The sequence below is a fragment of the Musca vetustissima genome, unplaced genomic scaffold (assembly GCF_032173495.1).
Source record: "Musca vetustissima isolate MV318-11 ecotype Yass unplaced genomic scaffold, APGP_CSIRO_Mvet_v1 utg6677, whole genome shotgun sequence".
NCBI classification, from domain to species: domain Eukaryota; kingdom Metazoa; phylum Arthropoda; class Insecta; order Diptera; family Muscidae; genus Musca; species Musca vetustissima.
The window spans coordinates 134,545-158,133 of record NW_026879909.1 but is presented as its reverse complement, the minus strand read 5'-3'; the positions used below and the strand labels follow the sequence as shown (position 1 = coordinate 158,133).

At 33.6% G+C, this 23,589-nt stretch overlaps 1 protein-coding gene across 1 annotated transcript in view; it reads right to left on the bottom strand.

The window, feature by feature from the left end:
- The window catches only part of LOC133325124 (uncharacterized), a 126,895-nt gene extending 103,886 nt beyond the window's left edge, over window positions 1-23,009 (bottom strand). Inside the window, exon 1 of the mRNA XM_061533948.1 lies at window positions 22,739-23,009. Within this exon, the coding sequence (XP_061389932.1) occupies window positions 22,739-23,009 (271 nt within the window). The remainder of the gene's footprint in view (window positions 1-22,738) is intronic.
- Window positions 23,010-23,589: the final 580 nt, after the last annotated feature.

Here is a 23,589-nt window from a genome sequence, read left to right as displayed (position 1 = left end):
TTGTTGGTTATAAATATTTAAATACTTGTAAAAAGATTTGTGTAATTTGTGGCAAAACGAGTTTATTGTTATTACGATTGGTTGGGAAATTTAAGTATTTAAATGCTTAGGTTAATCGTTGGGAAATTAGCACGAAAGGTGAATAAGAAAACTTGATAAGATGAGCTTCTTAGAAATGCAGAAGGCATTTGCCTTCATAAAAGAGTTGAAGGGGTTTTTCTTCTTCCATAGAAGAGATGAGGGATCTTTTCTTCATAGAAAGGCTGGAGGTCTATTCCCATATAAGAGCTGAAATTCTTCTTCCATTTGAAAAAGGAGGATCTTCTACCATAGAAGAAAGCCTTAAGGTCTTCTTCCTCCACAGAAGAGCTGATGGCCTTCTTTTTCCAGTAAGTAGCTGAAGGTCTTCTTTTCCACAGAAAGTCTAAATGTTTTCATTCATAGAACAGGTGAAGATTTTCTTTCGGAGGACATCTGGAAGTCCTCTTCCATAGAAGAGGTAAAAGTCTTCTTCCTCTATAGAAACTTTTTTTCATATAATAGCTAGGTTTTCTTCATAGAGGAGCTGACTATCTTTTTCATCATAGAAGAGCTGAAGTCCTTCTTTCTAAGAGTTGATACCCTTACTGTACCCTGTGCCACGTAGCAGTAGATTTCCTAAGAATTAGTAATTTTCCTTGTTCCATGCATGACTTTGTGTGATATAAGTGTTATTTTTATTTAAGGATAAATTATTTTCTTTTATTCGTTTTGTTATAGAATTCGTCCTTGCCACTCAGACTCATGTCATTTCATCATTCTTGATTTTCATCTGCTTTATGTTGATATATTTATACGTTTTTTTTTCTCATTTCTTTGCCCTGACGAGGAAGTACCATTAAATATACATTTTACGGCACATTCGTTCTCCCTGATGTCCCACTTTCTGGGAGAATCTCATCTATCTTTTCTCTATCGCCTTCCCAGCCGATGTGATGTCTATGCCTTACATAAGACCAAACACCCAATAAAGTAATGTTTAAATATGGCCAAAGTTAAAGAAATTCTCGATTGTATTTGCATTGTATCTTCCCCTGTGCAGATACAGAACGTGTTTCTATCCGCTTATCTACACACACACACTGTACAAATGCGGGCCTCTCTATAAATGTATTGTGTATTGACTTTTGCAATATATATTAACTTTCTTTGTTATTGTTCTTGGTGCTGTTGGTGTTGTTGCTTTCAAATCCCATTGAAATGAACTAGGCAGGCGGCTTGTTGATTGGTTCATTGGTTTGGCAACAATTTCTATTTACTTTGCCTTATCTTAAAAATGGAGTAAAATGCGTAGGATCTACATATGTATGTATATGTGAATGTATGTAAATATTTGCCTACAGCTTGCTATAGATTTTTAAATAATTGTATACAGTTTGCTGTATTCCGTCCTTGCCCTCTCATCACTTTTAACACTTTTTTCCTGTACCGGATTTAAGTAGAATTGTTTGTAACAGGGAAACGATTTGTTGGGCCAACAAACAACCCAGCATAACAAATAATGTATGTTCTATTAGAAGATCTTACACGATGAAGTATTTTTCTTCATCGAAGAGCTGAAGGTCGTCCTCTTCATAAAAGAGGTCAATGTCTTCTTCATAGAAAAGCTGAAGGTTTTCTTCTCCTTCATAGAAGTGCTTCTCAATATAAAACCTAAATACTTTATTCTTAATAGAAGACCTGATGGTCTTCCTTTTTCATGGAATAGCAGGAAGTGTTCTTTCATAGAAAAAATAAGGACATTCATTATTTAATGAGTTTAAGGTCTTCATTCATGGAAGAGTCTAAGGTTTTTTTATACATGAGTTTAAGGACTTCTTCTTCATAGAATAACTAAAGGTCTGTTTCTTCATAGAATAACTAAAGGTCTGCTTCTTCATAGAAGAGCTGAAGGTCTTCTTCTTCATAGAAGAGCTGAAGGTCTTCTTCTTCATAGAAGAGCTGAAGGTCTTCTTCTTCATAGAAGAGCTGAAGGTCTTCTTCTTCATAGAAGAGCTGAAGGTCTTCTTCTTCATAGAAGAGCTGAAGGTCTTCTTCTTCATAGAAGAGCTGAAGGTCTTCTTCTTCATAGAAGAGCTGAAGGTCTTCTTCTTCATAGAAGAGCTGAAGGTCTTCTTCTTCATAGAAGAGCTGAAGGTCTTCTTCTTCATAGAAGAGCTGAAGGTCTTCTTCTTCATAGAAGAGCTGAAGGTCTTCTTCTTCATAGAAGAGCTGAAGGTCTTCTTCTTCATAGAAGAGCTGAAGGTCTTCTTCTTCATAGGAGAGCTGTAGGTCTTCTTCTTCATAGAAGAGCTGTAGGTCTTCTTCTTCATAGAAGAGCTGAAGGTCCTCTTCATAGAAGAGCTGAAGGTCCTCTTCATAGAAGAGCTGAAGGTCCTCTTCATAGAAGAGCTGAAGGTCTTCTTCTTCATAGAAGAGCTGAAGGTCTACTTCTTCATAGAAAAGCGAAAGATGTAGAAGTGTCGAAGACCTTCTTTCACAGATGAGCCGAAACTGTAATTTGGCATTCTGAAAAGCTTTAGGTCTTATTCATCGTTGTGTTGAAAATCTTCTACTATTGAAGGGTAATGGTGGTGTTTCATAGAATTATTCAAGCTCATATTCATTAAAGATCTAAATATTTTAAATTACGTAGAATAGTTTTATCAATTTCGGACCTTCACCCACTTAAGTAGGTCAGAAGACATGCCAATTGTTTTCAAAACCCTACACTGATTCTGATGTTTCGTACAGCGTACGGTCCGAGAGTCATCATGCCACAGATATCAGATCTTTCGGCAAGAGATCTTTAAAACTATCCCATATGACTTTCTGCCATATATCATTCCGAATTTCGAAATATTCTTCCTAATTTCGCCGTCGTATTTAGATAGAACTCAAATCGAACATTTCGCTGGTATAATGAATAACTGTAGTTCCTCCTGCGTGGGTGAGTGTATACTACCCATGCAATAGATGATTCGAATGGTGCCTGTCACTTTCGATTTGCGTGTTACATCCATCTATTTATTTAAGGCATCAAACTAAAAGTCTGTGTCTTTGATTTGATGTATGGAGGACAATTTGCCCGAGGGACTATTAGGTAACACAAAAAAAAAATGGAAAACTAAGTGAGTGAGTTATTTCTTCAAGTCATTACGGTGAAGAGCAACAGCAACAACATCAATAAAACACATTTTGGATACTTGTTTTCGACAACAGATACATGGAACTTTTGCTATTCGGTGCCTAAGGGCAGTAGACCCTAACCAAAAAGGATAAAGATATATGTGTGGTAGACGAAAATAAAATAACAAAAAATGAAAAGTGAAATCTAACTGTTGTTTAACACTCATTTATATCGTATACGATCTCAAATGAGGAGAAGAAGAAGTGGAGTCAAAACAATATCAAAAAAATGGGAAACAAAATGTTGAAAGCAAATGTATGAAACGAACTGAGAGAAAAAACTTTAGGGTAGATAGGTTAAATTACTCGTTTCATTGATGTATTGAAATGTATTCATCTTATTCTAGTTATTTTTTGTGCTGTGGGTTCCATGTGTTTGTTTTTTCTACAAAATTCCTAGAATCTAAATAAAGTACGTACGGTTTCGTTTTTCCATGAAACTGGTATACATTCCATTTCATTCAATTTTAATTGATTGGAAATGAATGTTAGCACTCAGTTTTTGCTGTAATAAGGATAGAAGTAATGAGAATCCAAATTGTATCGCAGAAGTTACGGGGTTATTTTATCGTTATTTTTTTGTAGAGATTTTGATCCTTAGCCAAAAACCTTCTGATAAAAAATTCGATGTGGTCAAACTAAAATAAGCATTTAATAAGCAGATAATTTTTTTCAGTTCATCGTAAAATTCGTTCCTTTAAAAAATTTTTGTGCGATCATTATTCACGCCCTTCGACTGGGATTGTCACGACCAGAGTGCATCGACTAATTTACATTTTGACTAATCGTATAGCACTGTGAAAAAACGGATTAAAATAATTCAGAAGCTTGCTCTAAGACAAAGATCGTTAATAGTACGCTAATTCGGGGGATTTGGCGTACTACCATGTCTTGGTTATTTACAGTAACTTTAACGGTTTGCTATAGTTTCAATGGCAATTTAAAATCAATTTTAAAAAAGTCCATGCCTTGGTCGAAGGGTTATTGATACCAAAATCATCCTGGTTCTGTAAATAATCCATTCAACTCATCTATACAAACTTCTAGAGTTGCAGTTCTTCTTGGAAGACTCCCTTCAGCTGGGCAGTCTCTAAAGCCTGAGCTTCCGATGTACTTCAGAATTGATTTTTTCTATTATCAAAGTTTGGAAGACTTCAGAACTCATTTTCTATCTCTTGAAAAAAATCGAAGTACTTCAGGACTCATTTTTATTAAAAAAAAAATTCGGAGGATTTCAGGGCTACTGTTGTCTACATAAAAAAATTGAAGGAATTAAGGGCTCATTGTTCATATTAAAATAATCGGATCTATTGAAAAACTTCGGGAAACTTCAGGACTCGTTTTTTTCTACTGAACAACTTCGGAGGGCTTCAGGATTCATTTTTTTTTAAATAATTGAGAGGACTTCACAAGGACTTCTATATAAAAAAAACCAAGGATCTCAGGACTCTTTTTGAAAAAAAAATAATTTGGAGGACTTCTATAAAAAAACAAATTCCGAGGACAATAAGTCTATTTTTTCAAAAAAAATATATAGAAAAAGATTCGACTATAGAAAAAAATAGGAAGACTTCAGAACTCATTTTTTCCCATTGAAAAAAATCGGAGGACTTCACTATAGAAGAAACCCGTTTTTTTATAAGACAAATACAGAGGACTTCAGGATTCAGTTTTTTATAGAAAGGAAGGACTTTATGACTCATTTTTGTCTATGGACGAAAATTTTCAGTACCCCAGGACTCAATGTTTTCTATAGACACACATTCGGAGGATTTCATGACTCATTTCTTTCTATGGTAAAATATTAGTCTATAAAGACTCCATTTAGCTCTTCCATAGAGACTTCCTGAAATTTAAAAAAAACGAACAGTTAGGGTGTTTTTTAACAAACTGCTACCGATAGATTTTTAGAGACCTGCTTTTTAAAGATTTAGAAGGTCTCTAAAAGACTATCTGCAACAGTTTGTTAAAAAAACCCCCTAACGATTCAGCTCGGTTTTAAAGATTGCCTGTTTCAGCTCAAATAAAAAGACTCCCTGTGTTAGGTATAGATGACCCCTATATGGAGACAGGTCTCCTATATGGAGACAGGTCGTATAGACTTCCTGCGGTTCAACTTCATAACCATGAATCAGTAGATTTCCTAACCATTGAGAATTCAAAATACTGACAATTTAATTGAAAAATGCCCATATTTCGGAGGTACCGTTTTGTATCTATATTAATACTTTTTGGTAGACAGATGTGGTACCCAATTAGAATCTACAAAATAATGCTAATATATTATTTAATTGATAGGATTACGTTATATGAGAGCTATACCAACACAGGGACCAAAATATCGCGATTTTAATACCAAGCATACATAGTAGTAGTACATAAGTAGTAGCAATGTATGTGTAAAATTTCCATTGAATGCTAAAAAAGTGCTTAAATATAAATACAAAATGTCGAAAAAGAATCGTATTATTCGATATTTTGTAATTTTCCTGTAGACTATCATTGTATTTCCACCTCTGTTACCGAAGTACTTCAGTAACATAATAGTAGCCCTTGTTTCGAATAATACTATTAATACTAAAAACCACTAAAAATAAGTAAAAAATAAAATAAATTCCTTTCACTACATTTAAATTGTATTCACAGGGAAATTTTCATTATTTATTTATAATGGAAATATTAACAAAAAAATATCAACAACAACAGCAAAAACAAATATGCTCTCATAAATGCATATAAAATTTACCCGTGTCAATAATTTACAAAGCACGACCAACGGCATCAGCAGCAGCTGGCACTAAGGTCACGAGCTCATGCACCCTCTCTCTCTCTCTCTCCCTCCCACCCATATTACTTTGAGAGCTACACATCAAAAGGACATTGTTGACACCATTACGAGGATGTTAACGTGGTTTAGCATATGTGTTACTGATTTCAATGAACTAGAAATGTTACAATTTACTTTGTAATCCATATTCACATTGTGGTGGATTGTAGTAAATTTTTAGTCATTAAAATTGCAAAAAGAAAATTCATTCATTCTCTAATGAGGTGAGTTCTTTCGTTTTTTACATTTTATTCTCTGTTCGCAACAAATCACCTAAAAATGCAACATTGAAAATGAGAAGTGGTTCAACATAAAAAAAACAAGAAACTAAAAAAGACACAAAAGCACTTTACAGTAATAATAAAAAAAAACTTTCCAAAATGTTATGTTATTGACCGTTGAACTCAGCATTTCAGATTTACTCCACCTCCTCCCCCACTATGTGGTCTGCTATCCTCCGAGGATTATTACTATTTTTTGTGCTGTGGATTTTTTGAAGTTTTCTAACATTAGAAGTTTATGGTAGACCTAGTTTCAAGTATGACCATGCACTTTTGCCTTTATATACAAACTAAACGAGATATTTATATATATGTAAGTATGTATATCTATCACTGACAGCCATGGCTGTTTATAAAATATGTTCTCATAAAATGCTTACATTTTTGCAAAACACACACACCAACCACAGCATGTGTGTGAGCGAGAGTATTTTTTTTTTGTAATTCACATTTCCCACAACCAGGCTCTACCGCATTACCTTCCCCCGCACATACCATACCCAGCTAGGCTCCTCGTGATCGCCGTCGACCTCCAATGAAATGTCCATGGTTTAAATTGAGCCTCATGAAATATAAAATAAAAACTGAAACCTTAATACCAAAGAGAATTCTGGGAAAATGAAAAGGTTTTCGGGTGAATTGAAACAGGGGTATCATTCGATTGTAACGTATGCTATATGGGGTCGGCTCGACGGAGCTGTGAGCCTAAGAACGAAATATGAAACAAACGAAAAAAACTGTTGTCCGATTACCAAAGGCAAAAGTGTATCACAACTATTTGGCCATATATTCCCAGCAACAAAACATTGAAATCAAACTGCAATATATTCAACAACAGGCGGCTGGCTGCCTCCGGAAAAAAACTACGTATACCCCTTTACATAGTTTTTGTGCAAAATGAGTTCAGGGGCGCTCAGCACATACACACACAGAAACACATCAACTGACTGACTTACAAACGCAATGAGTCTGTATTACAATCACGCGAATCTGCCTGAGTATTTACAAAAGCTAACAAAAAATAAAGTCATGTGTTTGTGGAAACACAACAAATGAGAAGGGACAGTGGGATTGGGGAAATGATTGCACCTAGTCTTCGAAATTATGGAAATGGAGAAAGGAAGTGTCTTCAAAAAAGCACCATCCTGGTACCTTCCAGGGCACGGTTATAAGGGACCTTACCCGAAACTCAAGTCAATATTGACAATTAATTGTGAAGTGAATTTCTAGCTGATGTGAACCCAAAGTACCAAATTGTGGCCAGGACAGTTGGACAACGTGCCAAAAATCCGCAAAGTAACGAACATTTGGGGACTTCAGATCTAATTTTTTTCCATTTGGAGGAATTCAAGACTCATTTTATGATAGCTGAAGAACACAATTTGTTCATAGAAAAAAATTCGATGATTTCAGGACACATTTTTTCGGAGGAATTCAGTACAGATTTGTTTCTGTAGAAAAAAATCTGAAGGACAGCAGGACTAATTGTTTGCTATTGTAAATAAATAAATTCAAAGCATTACAGGACTCATTCGTTTCCACAGATAAAATTCGAGTTCATTTTTTTTCTAGAAAAAAATCGGTGGACTTCAGGACTAACATTTTTCTACAGAAATTTTTTTCTACAACAACAAATTTGGAGGACTTCAGACAAACTTTTTCCCACAAAAAATTGTCGGGGGACTCTCCAGGACTAAGTTTTTCTATCGACATAATTCGGAGGTCTTCAAGACTATTTTTTTCTATAGAAGAAAATCGAAGTACTTCGGGATCAATTTCTTTTCTATCGAAAAAATTCTGAGGACTTCAGGTATAATGTTTTCAATCGAAAAAAAATTGAAATACTTCAGGACTAATTTTTCTATACAAATTTGCATTTCTTTCTATAAAAAAATTGTAGGAATTTAGGATTGAATTTTTTCTATAAAAAAACACCTAAGAACTTCATAACTCATTTTTTATAGAAAAAAATCGGAGCACTTCAAGACTCATTTTTTGTCTACAGAAAAACATGCGGAGGAAAATAATCGGAGGACTTCAGGACTAATTTTGTCTGACTTCAGGACGCATTACTATCTATTTTTTATTGAAAAAATCGGAGGATTTGAGGACTAGATTTTTTTATAGAAAAACGGAGGGCTTCAGTGCAGATTTATTTTCTTTAGAAAAAAAATCTGAGAAAAATTAAGAGCTTTTATAGAAAAACCCAAGGAATCATTTTCTCTAGGACTAATTTTTTCTATATACAAAAATTCTGAGAACTTCAGGACTATGTTTTCCAAAAAACACAAGATTTCCCAATAACAACCCTTTCCGAAAACACTGTTGCCGACTACTGCGTTATCACAATTTTTTTTGGTTTCCTATTTTCCTACTCATGCATATGTGTGCCATGGCGATTGTGGGTGCTAAAAATTACACAAGTGTGAGCGTATGTTCGTGTGTGTGCATGCGAATACTTGTAAAAATGCAATACCCTGGTGTAGCTTTTACATCAATTTAGCTGTTGCTCTTATTTGTGTTTCTGTTGCTGTTACAGCTACAACAATTCCCGTGTTGTGTTATAAGGAGGCGGTGTTTTTTTCGCACCAACTGGTTGTGTTGTTGTTGCTGCTTTGTTTGTAGTGTTCACTTGAAAATTTTCAAGGGTTTCACCAAAATCTGCTCTTTCAACTGTATAACCTCAAATGTGATAGTAGTCTCCTCTTCATTGCTTAGGGGGCGTATTACTGTAGATTTGTTTTCTTTTTTGGGTTGTTGTTTGTTGCTGGGGTTCAGACAAACTAGGCTGGTGGGTTGGAGGGGTTGGTTGTTTTGCAAATGACATGTGAAACACTTTAAAATGTTTACTTTCTCTGTAAAGCAGATGAGGGTATGTGGCGACTGCATATATATGAGCTGGCCTATGCACTTTGTTACTATTTGTTGGTGTTGTTGCTGGTTTGCGGGAATCCTACGACGACCATGACCATAGTTATAGTTTTCAAGTAGATTCCAGTGTCCGTTACAGCAAAATTGTGAGTTTAAGAGTTTTTTTTATGGAGAAAGTGCCACTTAGTGTGTGCGCACACGAGTATGCTATTAACTCCTGGTATTTGATAATGACCACAGCACAATATTCGGGCTGATATTAAAACCACTACCTCCCTTTGGAATATATCTACATTGGAAGTGGTGGCAATTTCGACGTTATTTTTTCATTTGCTTTCCCTTTCGAAAATTTCCCTTGTGTTCATTTTGCAAAATTCAACTTGACTTGGTTTTTGTGTTAAGTCTGCATTTCCCAGTATTTTCGCTTGCACGACTATCTTGTCTGTCTGCGGACATCCCACACTGGCACAAACTCCCTCACCCTCAAAACAGCCAGAACATGCCACATGCAGTATGAAAAAAAATAGAAAACCAAAAAACTGAACATGAAACGGAAAAAGTGTCAGAACAACTGTTAGTGGGTTAGTGTTACATTGAGTGGTTTCGCGTGTTTTTAATTTGGATTGATAAACATCAAACACCGCAACACAAACTGCGGCAGTACTTGAAGCACTTCAATGCAGTTTTAATTGAACTAAAATTTCAAGAATTTTTGTTCACTACAGTTCAGTTTTTTTTCTGTTAACAAAATATTTATTTCGTTGTCCTACATTTTCAGTTGAAAGTCAATTAAATGTAGATGTTAAAATATATACCTACATATGTATAATAGAATGTGTGGGTGTGTGGGGACATGACAAACTTGCACATGAACAATTTCAATGAATTAAAACCAAATGGTACGCTCAACACGAAAAGATTGCCAAAGGATTGTTCAAAGAATTTACACACCAAATTCACAGCCCCCTCATGATTCAGTATTTATATACACCACATTTGCAGAGTCCTGATGTAAAACCTTTTTCTAGAAAAATAATTCTGTAGGACGGTACGGATGGACTGGGATTTTTTCTATAGAAGAAAATCCTGCGGGCACATATCTTCTACAGAAAAAATCACTCCTGCGTAGCTACAAATCTTTTATAGAAAAAAAAAAATCAGTCCTTTGCGGGAAATTTTGGCTTAGGTTGGGTTGGAATTTTTTTCTATAGAAAAAAAAATAAGTCTTGTGGGGTTGGACATTTTTTATTATAGAAAAAACAAATCTTGTGGGACTGGACATTTTTTTCTATAGAAAATAACAGTCTTTTTTCTATAAAAAAATCATTCCTGTGGGGATGGATTTTTTCTATACAAAAAAAATTAGTCCTGTGAGACAGGAATTTTTTTCTACAGAAAAAAAATCAGTCCTTTGGGACTGGAAACAGGCAATTTTCTATAGAAAAAATCCGTCCTGTGGGACAGGCAATTTTTTTCTGTAGAAAAAAATCAGTCCTGTGGGACTGGCAAATTTTTCTATAGAAAAAAAATCAGTCCTATTGGACTGGAAAAATAGTCCTGCTGGACTGGAAATTTTATTTCTATAGAAAAAAATTAGTTCTGTCGGCCTGGACATTTTTTTATAGAAAAAAAATCAGTCCTGTGGGGCTGGAATAGGAAAATAATAGGTCCTTAGGGAATTGTTTTCTATAGAAAAAATTAGTTCTGTGGTATAGCGAATTTTTTATATAAAGGATTCTGTCCTGTGTGACTGAGATTTTTTTACTATAGAAAAAGTAGTACTGATGGTCTGCAATTGTTTTCTATAGGAAATAATGGAAAGGAATGATGGACTGAAAATTTGTTTCTATAGAAAATAAGCAGACCTAATAGACTGCGATTTTTTTCTTTTGAAAAAAAATTTTGTCCTGTGGTTCTGTGATTTTTTTCAATATTTTTTTTATACAAAAAAAATCATCTTGATGATCACCGATTTTTTTATATAAATTCAGTCCTGATGGTCGGCAAAAAAAATATCCTGATGGACTGAGTATGACTTTGCAGTCTCCTTTCTTATATTCAAAAACATGTTTCATTCCCTTTCCTAAGCTTTAAATATTGACCTGTAATTTTTTAATACCCAATTATCGTTATTTTAAAGTCCACCCCCAAACGACATTGATATTGCAAGGTTGATACGACGTATTACAATTCCCACAACATTGGCTACATTAATACTAAAATTGGAATTGGCAAAAAAAGCAGCTCCGCATGGTATTAATTTCGCCTTGATCGTCTAAGAGTATTCAATGACAAAATATAAGCTCTTACTATTTCTATACTCCACCCGACCGCTTCCTCACACAACCATAAAACGGATTAAATCCGCATTGGCCAGTATGACCTTCATGCTTCGTCTATGTGGGATGACGATGATAAATCTGTATAATTTTCACACAAAAAAGTAAGAGATTTATATTTAAAAGTAAAGCAACATTTGAGGGAATGAATAGATAGAAGGTTAGTTGTTTTGGTAACGATACAAGACAATGAAATTGGCCAAAAGCAACAACCACAACAGCAGATACCTACAAAAACCAATCCTAGCTGTAGTAAAAATCCTAAAAGAAATGAAAATGAATTATTGCAGAGTATTTTTTTTTTTTTTATTATTTTGTATGGGAATAGGAACTAATGTGGGTGGGATGGCATGGATTGATTACTGAATGGTTATCTCAGTATTGTTTCATGGCATACAAATTATGAGAAATTATGCCATTTCACATAACATATCGGAAAAGGATATTTCTGTAATTTGTTTTCTCCCAACCGGAATTAGGGGTGCTATCAAGGCCTTCGTAATACAGGTATTATGAAGACCTTGTACAACAATACATAATAGTAGTTGATGAAGCCTTAGGAGGGCTTAACACCTTAGTCTGTTCTGTTCGTATCAATTTCTAACCTTGATTTTCGTAACCAAATAGAGAAATGCCTTATGTGAATTTTAGGACATTTCTAAAAGTAAAATTTAAAAAATAAATGGCAACAATATTTCGGAAATCATTGTCAAAAAATAATAATACATGATACGAGGAAGCTCACAACAAAACAAGGGAGGGGCACGAAAGGTGAATTATAAAGAAACAATTTATTCTTATTGTCAATGTCTTATCTTGCGTACGCTTGACGCTACACTTGTTACTCTAGATTATGTGTGGTAGTGTGTTTTTTGGCTATGAAAATGAATGAAAACGAAAAGATATTTAATGAATTGGAAAATGTTTAATGTTAGCAATTATGGCTGTTTGTTGTCATCATGGTAACTGTAGCGTTTCTTTCGTTCTTTCTTTCTAACACAGAAAATACATTTATTAGCTGAAAAATGATTTATATATTCTCTCATAGCAATGAATCTAACATCTTACAATGAATTGCTTTTAAAGATTGTGCAAATTGTGAATAAGAAAATAAATAAAAAACTCAGTAAGAGAGATTACAAGATTAACATCAAATTTACATTTAATAGGCTTTAAAATTGCCACTGGACAGCAAAGAGGAAGGCAACTCAGGGACATATTCTGTTTCTTTTTTACGAATTTAGAACATAAATAAGATTTTTGAAAACATAAGAGATTATGCTGAAGGTCCGAGGTTGTTTTGATATGTTGGCATTGACGATATCAAAATGTTTGGTATGAAACGATATATTGTATTAGTATTTATGTAAAATTAAAATAAAAAACAACTAATCTCTGCTCAGTGTCAGAAATATTTATCATGAAATATGTTTTTTGTGACTGAGAATTAATAATTATCTGTAAAAAAACATTATTATAATAGGCTCGTAACAAGTAAAACATCATTAAGTTGGGCAAGAGCGAATTTTGTATAATCTTCTCCAGGAGGTGGGCATTCAAATTACCTTTAATCGGTCGAGACTTTCTTTCAAAGAAAAATTTGATATCCAAAGAAAACCTAAAATATCAAACTATAGCCAAATCTGTTGGAAATTGTGCCCGTAATGCCCAAAATACAGAAATTCCAAATAGATTGAAAATATGCTCAAATTTTGGGAGGAACAGTGATATGTGAAAAATGTGGACCTTTATGAAAATCCCGAAACGTAGGCCGATATATCTCATTTTTAATATCAAACACGTTTTAGGGTCGTCCATGCATGATTTAAACATTAAAGCTGTAAAGAAAATTATTTTAGAAAAACGTCAAAAGACTATCAGAAAGGTTGCGGATTATATTGTCATACCAAACAATGTTTACTATGTTTTAGGGAAGAAACAAATAGCAGCGACGATGGTACTTGGTTTGAGCAAAAACATGAACATCGCCTAAGAACTGTTGTACATCGTGAAATATGACATTGTAACTAAAGCCCAATCACGAAGCAAACGTTCACAAGATCAAATCAAGTCGGTCAGAAGCAACGGCTTTTGCTCACTGTTTTGTTTGACCAACATGAATTCTTGACACAAGGTCGTACGGACAATAAGAAATACTGCCGTTTGTCCGAAGGTATTCATCAGAAATGCGCCTAATTGTGGAAAACCCAATCGCATGTATTGCACCAAATTAACACTAGATTGCCAATGCGGTCATTTTGACCGTTCTTCAATTTCAAGTACAAAAACAATTGTGTATATAATGACACAGCTTTTAAACATTTGGTGTCGTTTTTTATAATAAACGTAATTCTATGTGGTACAAAAAGTCAGCAAATTTAAAAAAAAGTGTCATAATATGCACAGTGGTTTTTGTACTTGAAATTGAAAAAGGTCATGAAAACTGAGGAATATATTTTTATGGGAAGTAAATGGAATAATTTTTATTGACAAATTATACCATCGACAACAAACATCAATATTGAACCAACTTTGTGGTGTGTTTTGTAACGAATGCATAAATTGAGGTCAGAATATCAATTCAAAGTTATTCAAAAGACCCTTATATGAGGCTCTAGAAATTATCTGCCACAAAGATTCCAGAATGCTAAATTACACCCACGTCAGTTGATAATGTTTCTAGATCCTTCAAAAGACCTTAAACGGACCGGTGCCTTCAAATGGAGGCTATAGAAAAACATAGATCTATATTTGCAAATATTCAAAAAATATATTTTTCAACACCCTCAACCTAAAGTGACAAATTACAACCACATCGGTTGGAAAATGGGGGTGAGACACTCAATATGCCAAACATTTTTCGGGCCTTTTATATGGGGGTAGATAATGAATAAAATATTCCCCCATACCAAGAACTGGATCTCGGGTTGGTATTATCAAATGTAAAATTATTTGGAAAAAAATTTTAAATACCATAAAAATCTTAAAAATACGAAAAATGGGGCAAAATATTACGTTGGGCAAAAAAGAAATCCATTATTTTTATATGAACTATAGGACTTTATTTAACATGCTTTGGAATGTCCGAATTGCACCGTTTTGTTGCATGTTGTGTTACCATTTTAAACGTAACTTCATAATGTCTCTCTCATAGAAATCCTGCTCTATCTTTGCAAAAAAAACTCTAGTACTCGATTTTCACAATCCCCCATAGATACCAATTTTTTATCATTAAAGAAACTTTGAAATGCAAGAAGAAGATGATAATCGCTTTGTGCCAAGTTCGGACTGTATAGCGAATGCATTAAAACTTCCCAACCAAGCTCCCGAAGTTTCTGGCGAGTTACTGTAAATGTCTCCTGGTCCTGGTGGAACACGACACCTCTCGTGTTGGCCAATTCTGACCGTTTCTGGTCAATTGTAAATGGTTTAAAATAGGCGAATTTAAGCTCCTGGGCGATGTTACGACTGCTGACATGCCGGTCAACATTGATTATTTCTCCTATTTTATCGAAATTTTCAACGACCAGATTACCTGTGCGTGTTGCATCTTTATCACCAAACATTCCTGAACGTAATCTACAGTATCGGAACCATAAACACCATTCACAATTTTAGCCGCTTGGCTTGCATTTTCGCCTTTGTCAAAGAAAAACTGTAAAATGTACCAAATTTTCTCTTTGTTCACTTCAATTTTTAACATCCTGTAACTCACAACAACTAAATGTCACCCTTTCAATGAGCATTATTATTATTTATTATTATTATTATTATTTATTATTTATTAATTATTTCCCCAACCTAATATTTATTCGACAATTATATGAGATAGGAAAGGTCCGTCATCCGTCACATAAAAGATAGCTTTTTAAAATAAAATGAGAAGAGAATCTGTTTCTATGTACTGGGATCAACCCTTTCTATATTTTTTTCAACGGATAGGTCCCTTACTTCTTCGAAAAAAAAATTATTTTTATTTGTAAGATGTGGCCATCAAATACAACCATAGCCATACACACAGGCTGCAATTTCCTAAATGCATTTCAAGTTCATTAATAAAGCTAATCTCAATGGACCTTGGGCAATAATTCCTCTCTCCAACGAATTATTTATATTTATACACCAAACAAAATTTAGATTTGATATCGCTTACAATAATAAAATCCTCCATTAACACGATCTCTTTTATAATTAACATATCTTTAATATCTTTTATATATAAATGAAAAACAGATACACACACAACTGTTATCTTCATTTATAAAAATAAATAGCCTCATAATATTAGTATTTCATCGCTGGGAAATGATGGGTGCATGCAAAACAAGACAAACAAACAAAAAAACACTAAAGACAAACAGTAAATAAATAATCCCTCTCAGAAATCCTCGACAATCCCAGTAAATGAATGATAAGTACCCCCTATCAAGCATTTGCCACGCTTTTGCCTGCTGAGAGGGTGGTGTTGTTGGATTTGAACATTCAAAACAAATCCTTTTAACAGCAGTAAAAGGATGTTGTTCCCTTTCAAAATTCAACGTAATACAACCAAGCATGGTAATGTTGTGTTTAGCTAACATTTGTTTATGTCGGTGCTGATGGTGTTGCCGTTGTTGTTGTTGATTGTATTTGTTTTTCATAGTTCCTTGCAGTCGCCATGGACAAGGATTATTCATAATGGACTGGCTAGCTGACTATGTGCACCGCCATCCCAACAAAACCTCGAAAGGTTTCCAGTGGTCCCAAGGAATCTAATGAAATGGAGGTTGGGGATTTGGCGTTTGAAATGGCTGAATAAACACAACAAATACCAAATGAAACGTTTAACGTGGACTTCGAAAGCCAGTATCTATCTATTGTTTTGAGAGGGAGGTGGGCCCGGCAGTAGTGAAAGGGATTGTTGTTTGTTCACAATTTGTCCAAAACTTGTCCGCAGGATATTTAATATAGAAGCTGATTTTTTTGTTCCTTTTTTCTTCGTTATTTATCTATGTAAGAGGGAAAACAACACTAACCAATACCGCTGCATTTGCCAGGAAAGCTGGCAGGCAAGTAAATCTGGGCACCACTTGAAATGCATATAGATATCATGAAACACAGTCCTAGAGGAGGACAGTGTAAACTTTTCATGCTCACACAAGTGGTTTGTGGCCATCGTACAGTAGGGGATTCTGCTCAGGAACTGATGGTGTTGTGTGAATAAACAAAAAACTGGAACGTAAATGCAGAAAAATGTAAAAACATTGTAAACAATGTTGTTCTCCGTTGAAGTTGTTCGTTCGCAACAACATTAAGTAAATACAAATACGAATACACAAAATAAGCAGCATAAAATACAGCAACAATGAAGATACATTTCCTACTTATTTTGTACATTCATTTTCGCAATCTTATTTACAAGTACCATTACAAAAAACAACACTCACACACACACACAACTGAGAATGTGTATATACTCTATGTAGGCTACAGGCGATGTTTATGCACTCAAACCACAACTTTCACCGCATTACCATGGCTAACGCATGTGAATCGTCCGACCGACCGACCAACCAACCCATGATGTTTCAACGAAAACATTATCCGATCTGAAAGAGATGCGATTTTTCTGTTTGTCTGCATATATTCGTACTTATTTATCTCTGTGTTTGCTTTTCTATAAGAGATATTATTTGCTCATCATTTTGCTCGGACCAATGAAAGGACGGATGGTTGAATGGACAACAATTGCTTGCCAGTACTTACATAGCCTAAAGTACTCACATTGTAGATAAATATGTATAGAGATACAACTGTCATGACTTCATTTCAATATCTCGATTGCTTCGTCCGTTCGTTCGTTCTTTTTTTAATTTACAAGAGCAAATAAGACAAACGCTGCTAGAGAGATACAGTTTATCAAGCGGAATAATAAACACAATGTGGCTTTGACCAAACACACACACACACTCGAAAATGGAAAAAGGGGGGTCTGTTGGGTTTGTCCAGCCAGCCAGAATACAATTGAAGGACTCTTAGAGGTCGGGTCACAACTGAAGCAGATAATGGATTTTTATTTTATTCTTCTTTAAATACACATTGGTTTGAACCACCACCGATACCATAAATAGTGCTAATGACATGGCTATTGATTTTTCTTAAAGCGTTTCATTTTATGTCTCTGTTTTGTAGTTTTCTGTTTAGACAGCCTATAGAAAAATAGTCTATTGTCATAAAGCAGAGAATAACTTGAAAATAGGGGAATTTTTAATAATTCTGAAAAGCTGTCATTTGCAGTTTGAATGGGGTGGGAAGAAAATATCTGGAAGTTGAAATTGAAAATGAATTTTTAATTTTTTTTCAGATTTTCAAAGATTAATGTATTTTTTTCAGATACTTCACACGGCCTGAATTTTTAAAATAATTTTCTCAAAATCATACCCAAAGCCTGTAGGTTTTTAAGACGTGGATTTTAAAAATATTTTTTTGAAGTCTTCACACAGAGTGGATTTTTATTTTTTTTAAGTCTGCACAAGACGTGGATCTTGAAAAAAATTGTCAAGACAAGGAATGGATTTTTAAAACAATTTTTTTCTAAGTCTGTACATGGGGTGAATTCTGAAAATATTTTTTCAAAATCCGCACAAGGCGTGGATTTTTGAAAATATTTTTTTTAATGTCCATACAAGCCGTGGACTTTTGAAAATCTTTTTTTTTAATGTCCATACAAGCCGTGGATTTTGTAATTTTTTTAAGTCTATACTAGGCATGTATTTTTTAAATAACTATTTCCAAGTCTATACAAGGCCTGGATTTTTAAACTATTTTTTTTTTCGAGGACTATACAAGGTGCGGATTTTTAAAATAATTTTTTTCTACATTATAAAAAATCAAGGTCAGATTTTTAAGATTGTATTTTCTAGAATACATTTCTTATCTCGATTTTAATAAATCCAACTTATTCTAAATCATATCAAATTATTTATCTATTTTCTACACAATAGGCCTTAAAGTCTTTGCCAACAAACTTAATCAAGCTTTTTTGTTTCTTTACATTTCGAAGATATGTAAATTAGTGTCTAAGGACTTTTTACACCGAAACACTTTGTTGTCTTGAAACAATTGAAATTAACCATTCAAAACACCAGTTTCAAACAAATCAGACAGCATATCCTCTTTAATCTTCACAAGAGACATGGTATGAATTCGAAATTATGCATAAATACGGATTACGGATCCCCTTTAGTCCGTTGGGAACTTACAAGTACATACTAGAAAATAACAAACTAATTAAGAAATCCAATCATGCTTGGCACATTAACCACATTTATTTGCAGCAAATGAAATGAAATTGAAAATGGGTTTGAAAATTGTAGCAAACATTCCGATGTTATTTCTGTAATTAAAGGACCTACCCGAAACAAATGTAACAGCAATAGTCAAAGAGAAATAACCCAAAAAAAACAAACAATTTAATTATGAAACCATTTCCACAAAACATGAAGCTCTATTGAATAATTAACATAGAAAACAAATTGTTAAATGGCCCACACACCAGCCAGTCAGCAAACAAACAATTGAATTGGCGACCTTCAATGAATATCTAGAACAGGTCCTTTTCACCTTTTAAATGTCGGCAAACAAATGAATAGAAATTAACAAAAATTTCCAAGCAGGACACAATGTACCCCAGCACCCAACACCCATCGCCCACACAGGAATTTCTCTAGAACTCTTAAAGAAATTACAATTATTTACAACAACACCACAAACAGAAAAAAATGGTCAACATTGCAATGAAAACATTTTACAAAAATTATTGTTTGTTGTTGTTGTTTTTTGTAATTTCTAAGTGAAAGAAAACGAAATTTTGGTCAACAAATTTAAGTAGAATTTAAATAAATCTCCTACGCTTTTTGTTATTATCCAAAACCCCAAATGAACTGGCCATGTCACCGTCGTCAACTATATCACATTTTTGGAGTGTAAGGTGAGTGTGTGAGGAAGTGAGTGGTGGTGGATGATTGTGCTATGGAATACATTTTTCGGTAATCAAATACCTTGAGACCTTTTTATGATCCCTCGTCACAGTAAACGGACCAAAAGGGAATGAAATGAAGTGAAGACTCGAAGAAATGAGACACAAAAATGAATCACCTGGAACAACGGTAGCGTGAACCCTCCAGAAAATACAATAATTGTAAACGGTAGCAAGCAGCTAGCATAACATTTAGTTTAAATTGAATTTGTAAATGGTAATGAAAATAGCCTGAGAACCAAAAAAGCGAGGACAGGCAGTCTGGATATATACAGTGAGTGTAATAAGTATTTTGCCTCAATAAAAATTAGAAAAAATTCCAATTTATACGCCTAAAGCCAGCAAACTAAAGATGTAAAATGAATTATGTATAATGGAGTACGTTTGTGGACATATTTAGGTCGTATTTCTGCAAGAATCACAGCAAAAGACCTATTGGTCACATTTTATAAATATATAACAACAAAAATGTTTATCACAAAAAAGTATTTTGCTTTTTATTATTTTTTAAAAAAATTGTTACTTTTGGTCTTTTTATAGTTACCATTGCGCGTTACGTTTTATTATAATGATTTGGCAACGATTACAATAAATCACGGCATTTTTTCGCGATTTTTCTCACATTTACTTTTTCTCCAGCAATATTTCATTCAATATTTGGTAATTTTTCTTAATAAAATCTATTAAATATAGGTCGCGGCTTCAAAACATCCCAAATATGTTATATATATATATATATATATTAAAAATATATCGCGAGGACAGATTTTTAAAACTTTGTAAAACCAAAATCCGACAAACAAATTATTTAAAAAAATATCGCGAAACCCCATTTTTCTAACTTCGAAAACTTTATGGTTCATTTTTACTGAAAAAAAAATATACGATGAAAATAGCAATAAGGAGGTCAGATTCAAATATATGGACGGTTTTCTGGCAATAGAAATACATCTTATTTCGAAAATAATCATAGAACAATTTATTCCCTACTGCATTTTATTCGCAACTGATGGTGTTAATCGGAGATAAAATATAGAATGATATTCGCCACCAGCAACCACAGTTTTTCAAAAGACAATAGGATTTGACGAATAATGATGTTTCTTTCATGTATTGATTTTTATTACTATTGATTTAAACTGTTCAATATCTTTGAAAACCCTTATTGGTATTTACAATATATTGGTTCCTAGAAATTTTAAATTATTCTCTATAAATTGGGTTTTACGCGAATTTTTTTTAAATAATTTGTTTGTCGGATTTTGGTTTTTATAGTTTTTAATGTTCTGTCCTCGCGTTATATTTTGCAAAACCTCTTTTTATAATTTGTGAAACAAATTATGTTTTGAAGCTGCAATACAATTTTAATACTCTCTTCTAAATTCATAACTATATTAAAAATTACATGAACTACCAAAAATTTTGAATGTTTTCAGATTTTTGCCGTGTGAATGGAATCGTGGTCAAATCGCTTATAGTATTGTCATAAGCAATTGTAAATAAAAAGACCAAACGTGTTAATGTAACATTTTTTTATAAAATAATAATAAAAAGCAAAATACTTTTGTGATAAACATTTTTGGGTTATTATATATTTCGCCATAAAGGGTTAAATATTTTTTTCAAGGCCTAAATATGTCAAAACGTATATCATACATAAATCATTTTACACTTTGATGTTGCTTCAGGGTATATATTGGAATTTTTTCAAATTTATATTGAGGCAAAATACTTTTTACACTCACTGTATGTACATACATAAATGAATGTAACTGAAATATAAGTAAATTGAAATTTGGTAAAAGTGTCACATACTCAAATTTTTAGTTTTTGTTGGTTATGGGGAATATGCACAGTGGGGAAAAGTCTTCACATTTTATAAAATTCATCATAAGGTGAAGGCCATATAAAAAGCTTGAATTTTTTAAAGAATTTCTTTTAAGGTATACCTCAAGGCGTGGTTTTATTAAATGATTTTTTCAGTGTCTATACAAGGCGTGGATTGCAATTTTTTTCATGGCCCAAACATTGCGAATTTTTACATGGATAAGGATATCGGGTCAAAGAATAAGCATGCCTGTTTTGATAAAGATCTGTCAAAATTTAGCGGGTCAAATGGACACTGACTTTTGTGTGAAAAATGACAAAATTTGTATTCTATAGCATATATATTTGCTCCTGCAGGACATAGACCCGAGAAGTTGTTATGTAGTTATGTAGTCGGAAGTGGGAGTTACACTTAAATATTAACAGGTGCATACGTATTCATATATATTTAGTAACCCATTACCACACTAGAGGTCTTTGAAATTTTCCATGAGGATCCAGGTATGGTCAAGGACAACGCTTATAATTTTCGGTGATGATCAGATAATAATATTGGGATAAAGTGGGCCGAAAAATTAGTTTTTTGTGTTTTTTTTTCGAGTCGATCTATAGGCCACAATTGAAAGCCGAACATCACATCACAACCCAGGGTGAAGGGAATATGGACAAGTAATTATAAGGACTGTACTGAATATTAGTAATATTCGGAAAATATGTCAGTGTAAGGAAGAAGTGCTGTTGACCTCTAATCTGGCAAGAGGGTGCAACTATCAAGAACTATCAGGTGGACTATATAAGGCGTAGATTTCAATAATTGTTTTCAAGGTCTATACAAGGCATGGATTTTTTAAATAATTGTTTTCAAGGTCTATCAAGGCATGGCTTTTTTAAATAATTTTTTTAACGTCCATGGATTTTTACGTCTTATGGATTTTATAAATAATTTTTATTAAAGCCTATACAAATCTATAGTCTTTCAAAATGTTTTTTATGAACTACGAGTTGATTTACAGTTATTATTATTTTTTTTTAATATTTCTTCGCCTTCTAATGGACCTTAGAAGGCGAAGAATTTTGGGTTTTTATAAATCTATAAATATTGATTTCATTGCTTTCTAAAACCTTACGAGCGACATTTTCATAGAATATTTGGATTTAAACAAATTTCGTCATATGGTAATTAGTTAGTTAGTTATTAAAATTATTATTTCTTAAAATAATTGATATAAAATAATTGTTATAAAAATTTTGATAATTTAGGCCCACTGTAGTTATTGTTTTAATTTTTTTTCAAATGGTTCATTTGACAAATTTGTTTTTTTTTTATTTTTAGTTTAGTTTTTAAATGCCATGACGGCTTGACACTTACCTTTAATCACAGTTAGAAAAACTAACAAAACTAATCCACAGCGAGGAAAATAATGTCTCCGCGTCTTATGATGATGATAAGTGGATGTGAATGATGATGCTGGAGGCAGTTGTGAACTCTGTTGGCATTCAGGCATTTGAGGCTGATAAAGGTGGCTGTTGTGGTGTTGACGGTGGTGGTGCTGCTGCTGGTAGTTGTTGGGGTGTGGATTTTGGTGGTCTAGCGGATGCCGCTGCTGTTGTCGTTTCTCTTCGAGGCGTTGACGTGCCATGTTAATGCAGGAGGGGGATTTTTTCCTATCTCGAGTTCACAGAATGTAAGGGGAGGATAATGCTAGAATCTGCTATTGATTGTTGTTCTTTTTTTTTTGCTTTTTTGGTAGATGAAACCCCTGGGCTACTGGTTACACTTCCGGTGTTCTGTTTTTTTCCAACAATTTCCTTTAACACTACGATACACTTTTCCTGGGCTTTCTTTCTACGTTTTTCGTTCCGTTACTTTTTGTTGTTTTGTTGAACGAAAATCGTTTACAAATTAGAATTCAAGACATTACTTGGCTTATTTGAATTATACCGAACCGTTTTAAATATAAACTTTGCGTATTCACTTCACACACACTCTCACGGACACACTTTGGGTATTATATCTGTTTCAATTGATAATTGCTGGTAGAGGGGAGAAGGGACACGAATGACTTGATTTTTAGCTTTTTTTATTTAATTCAATTTATTTTTTGTGTTGCCAGTTTTATTTCCTTTTTTGTTTAATAATTCAATTTGGCTTTTTTATCATTGCGGCAAAGATCTATTGTGGTGCGTAACGAATCAGACAATTTGAAAATGGATTTTTTC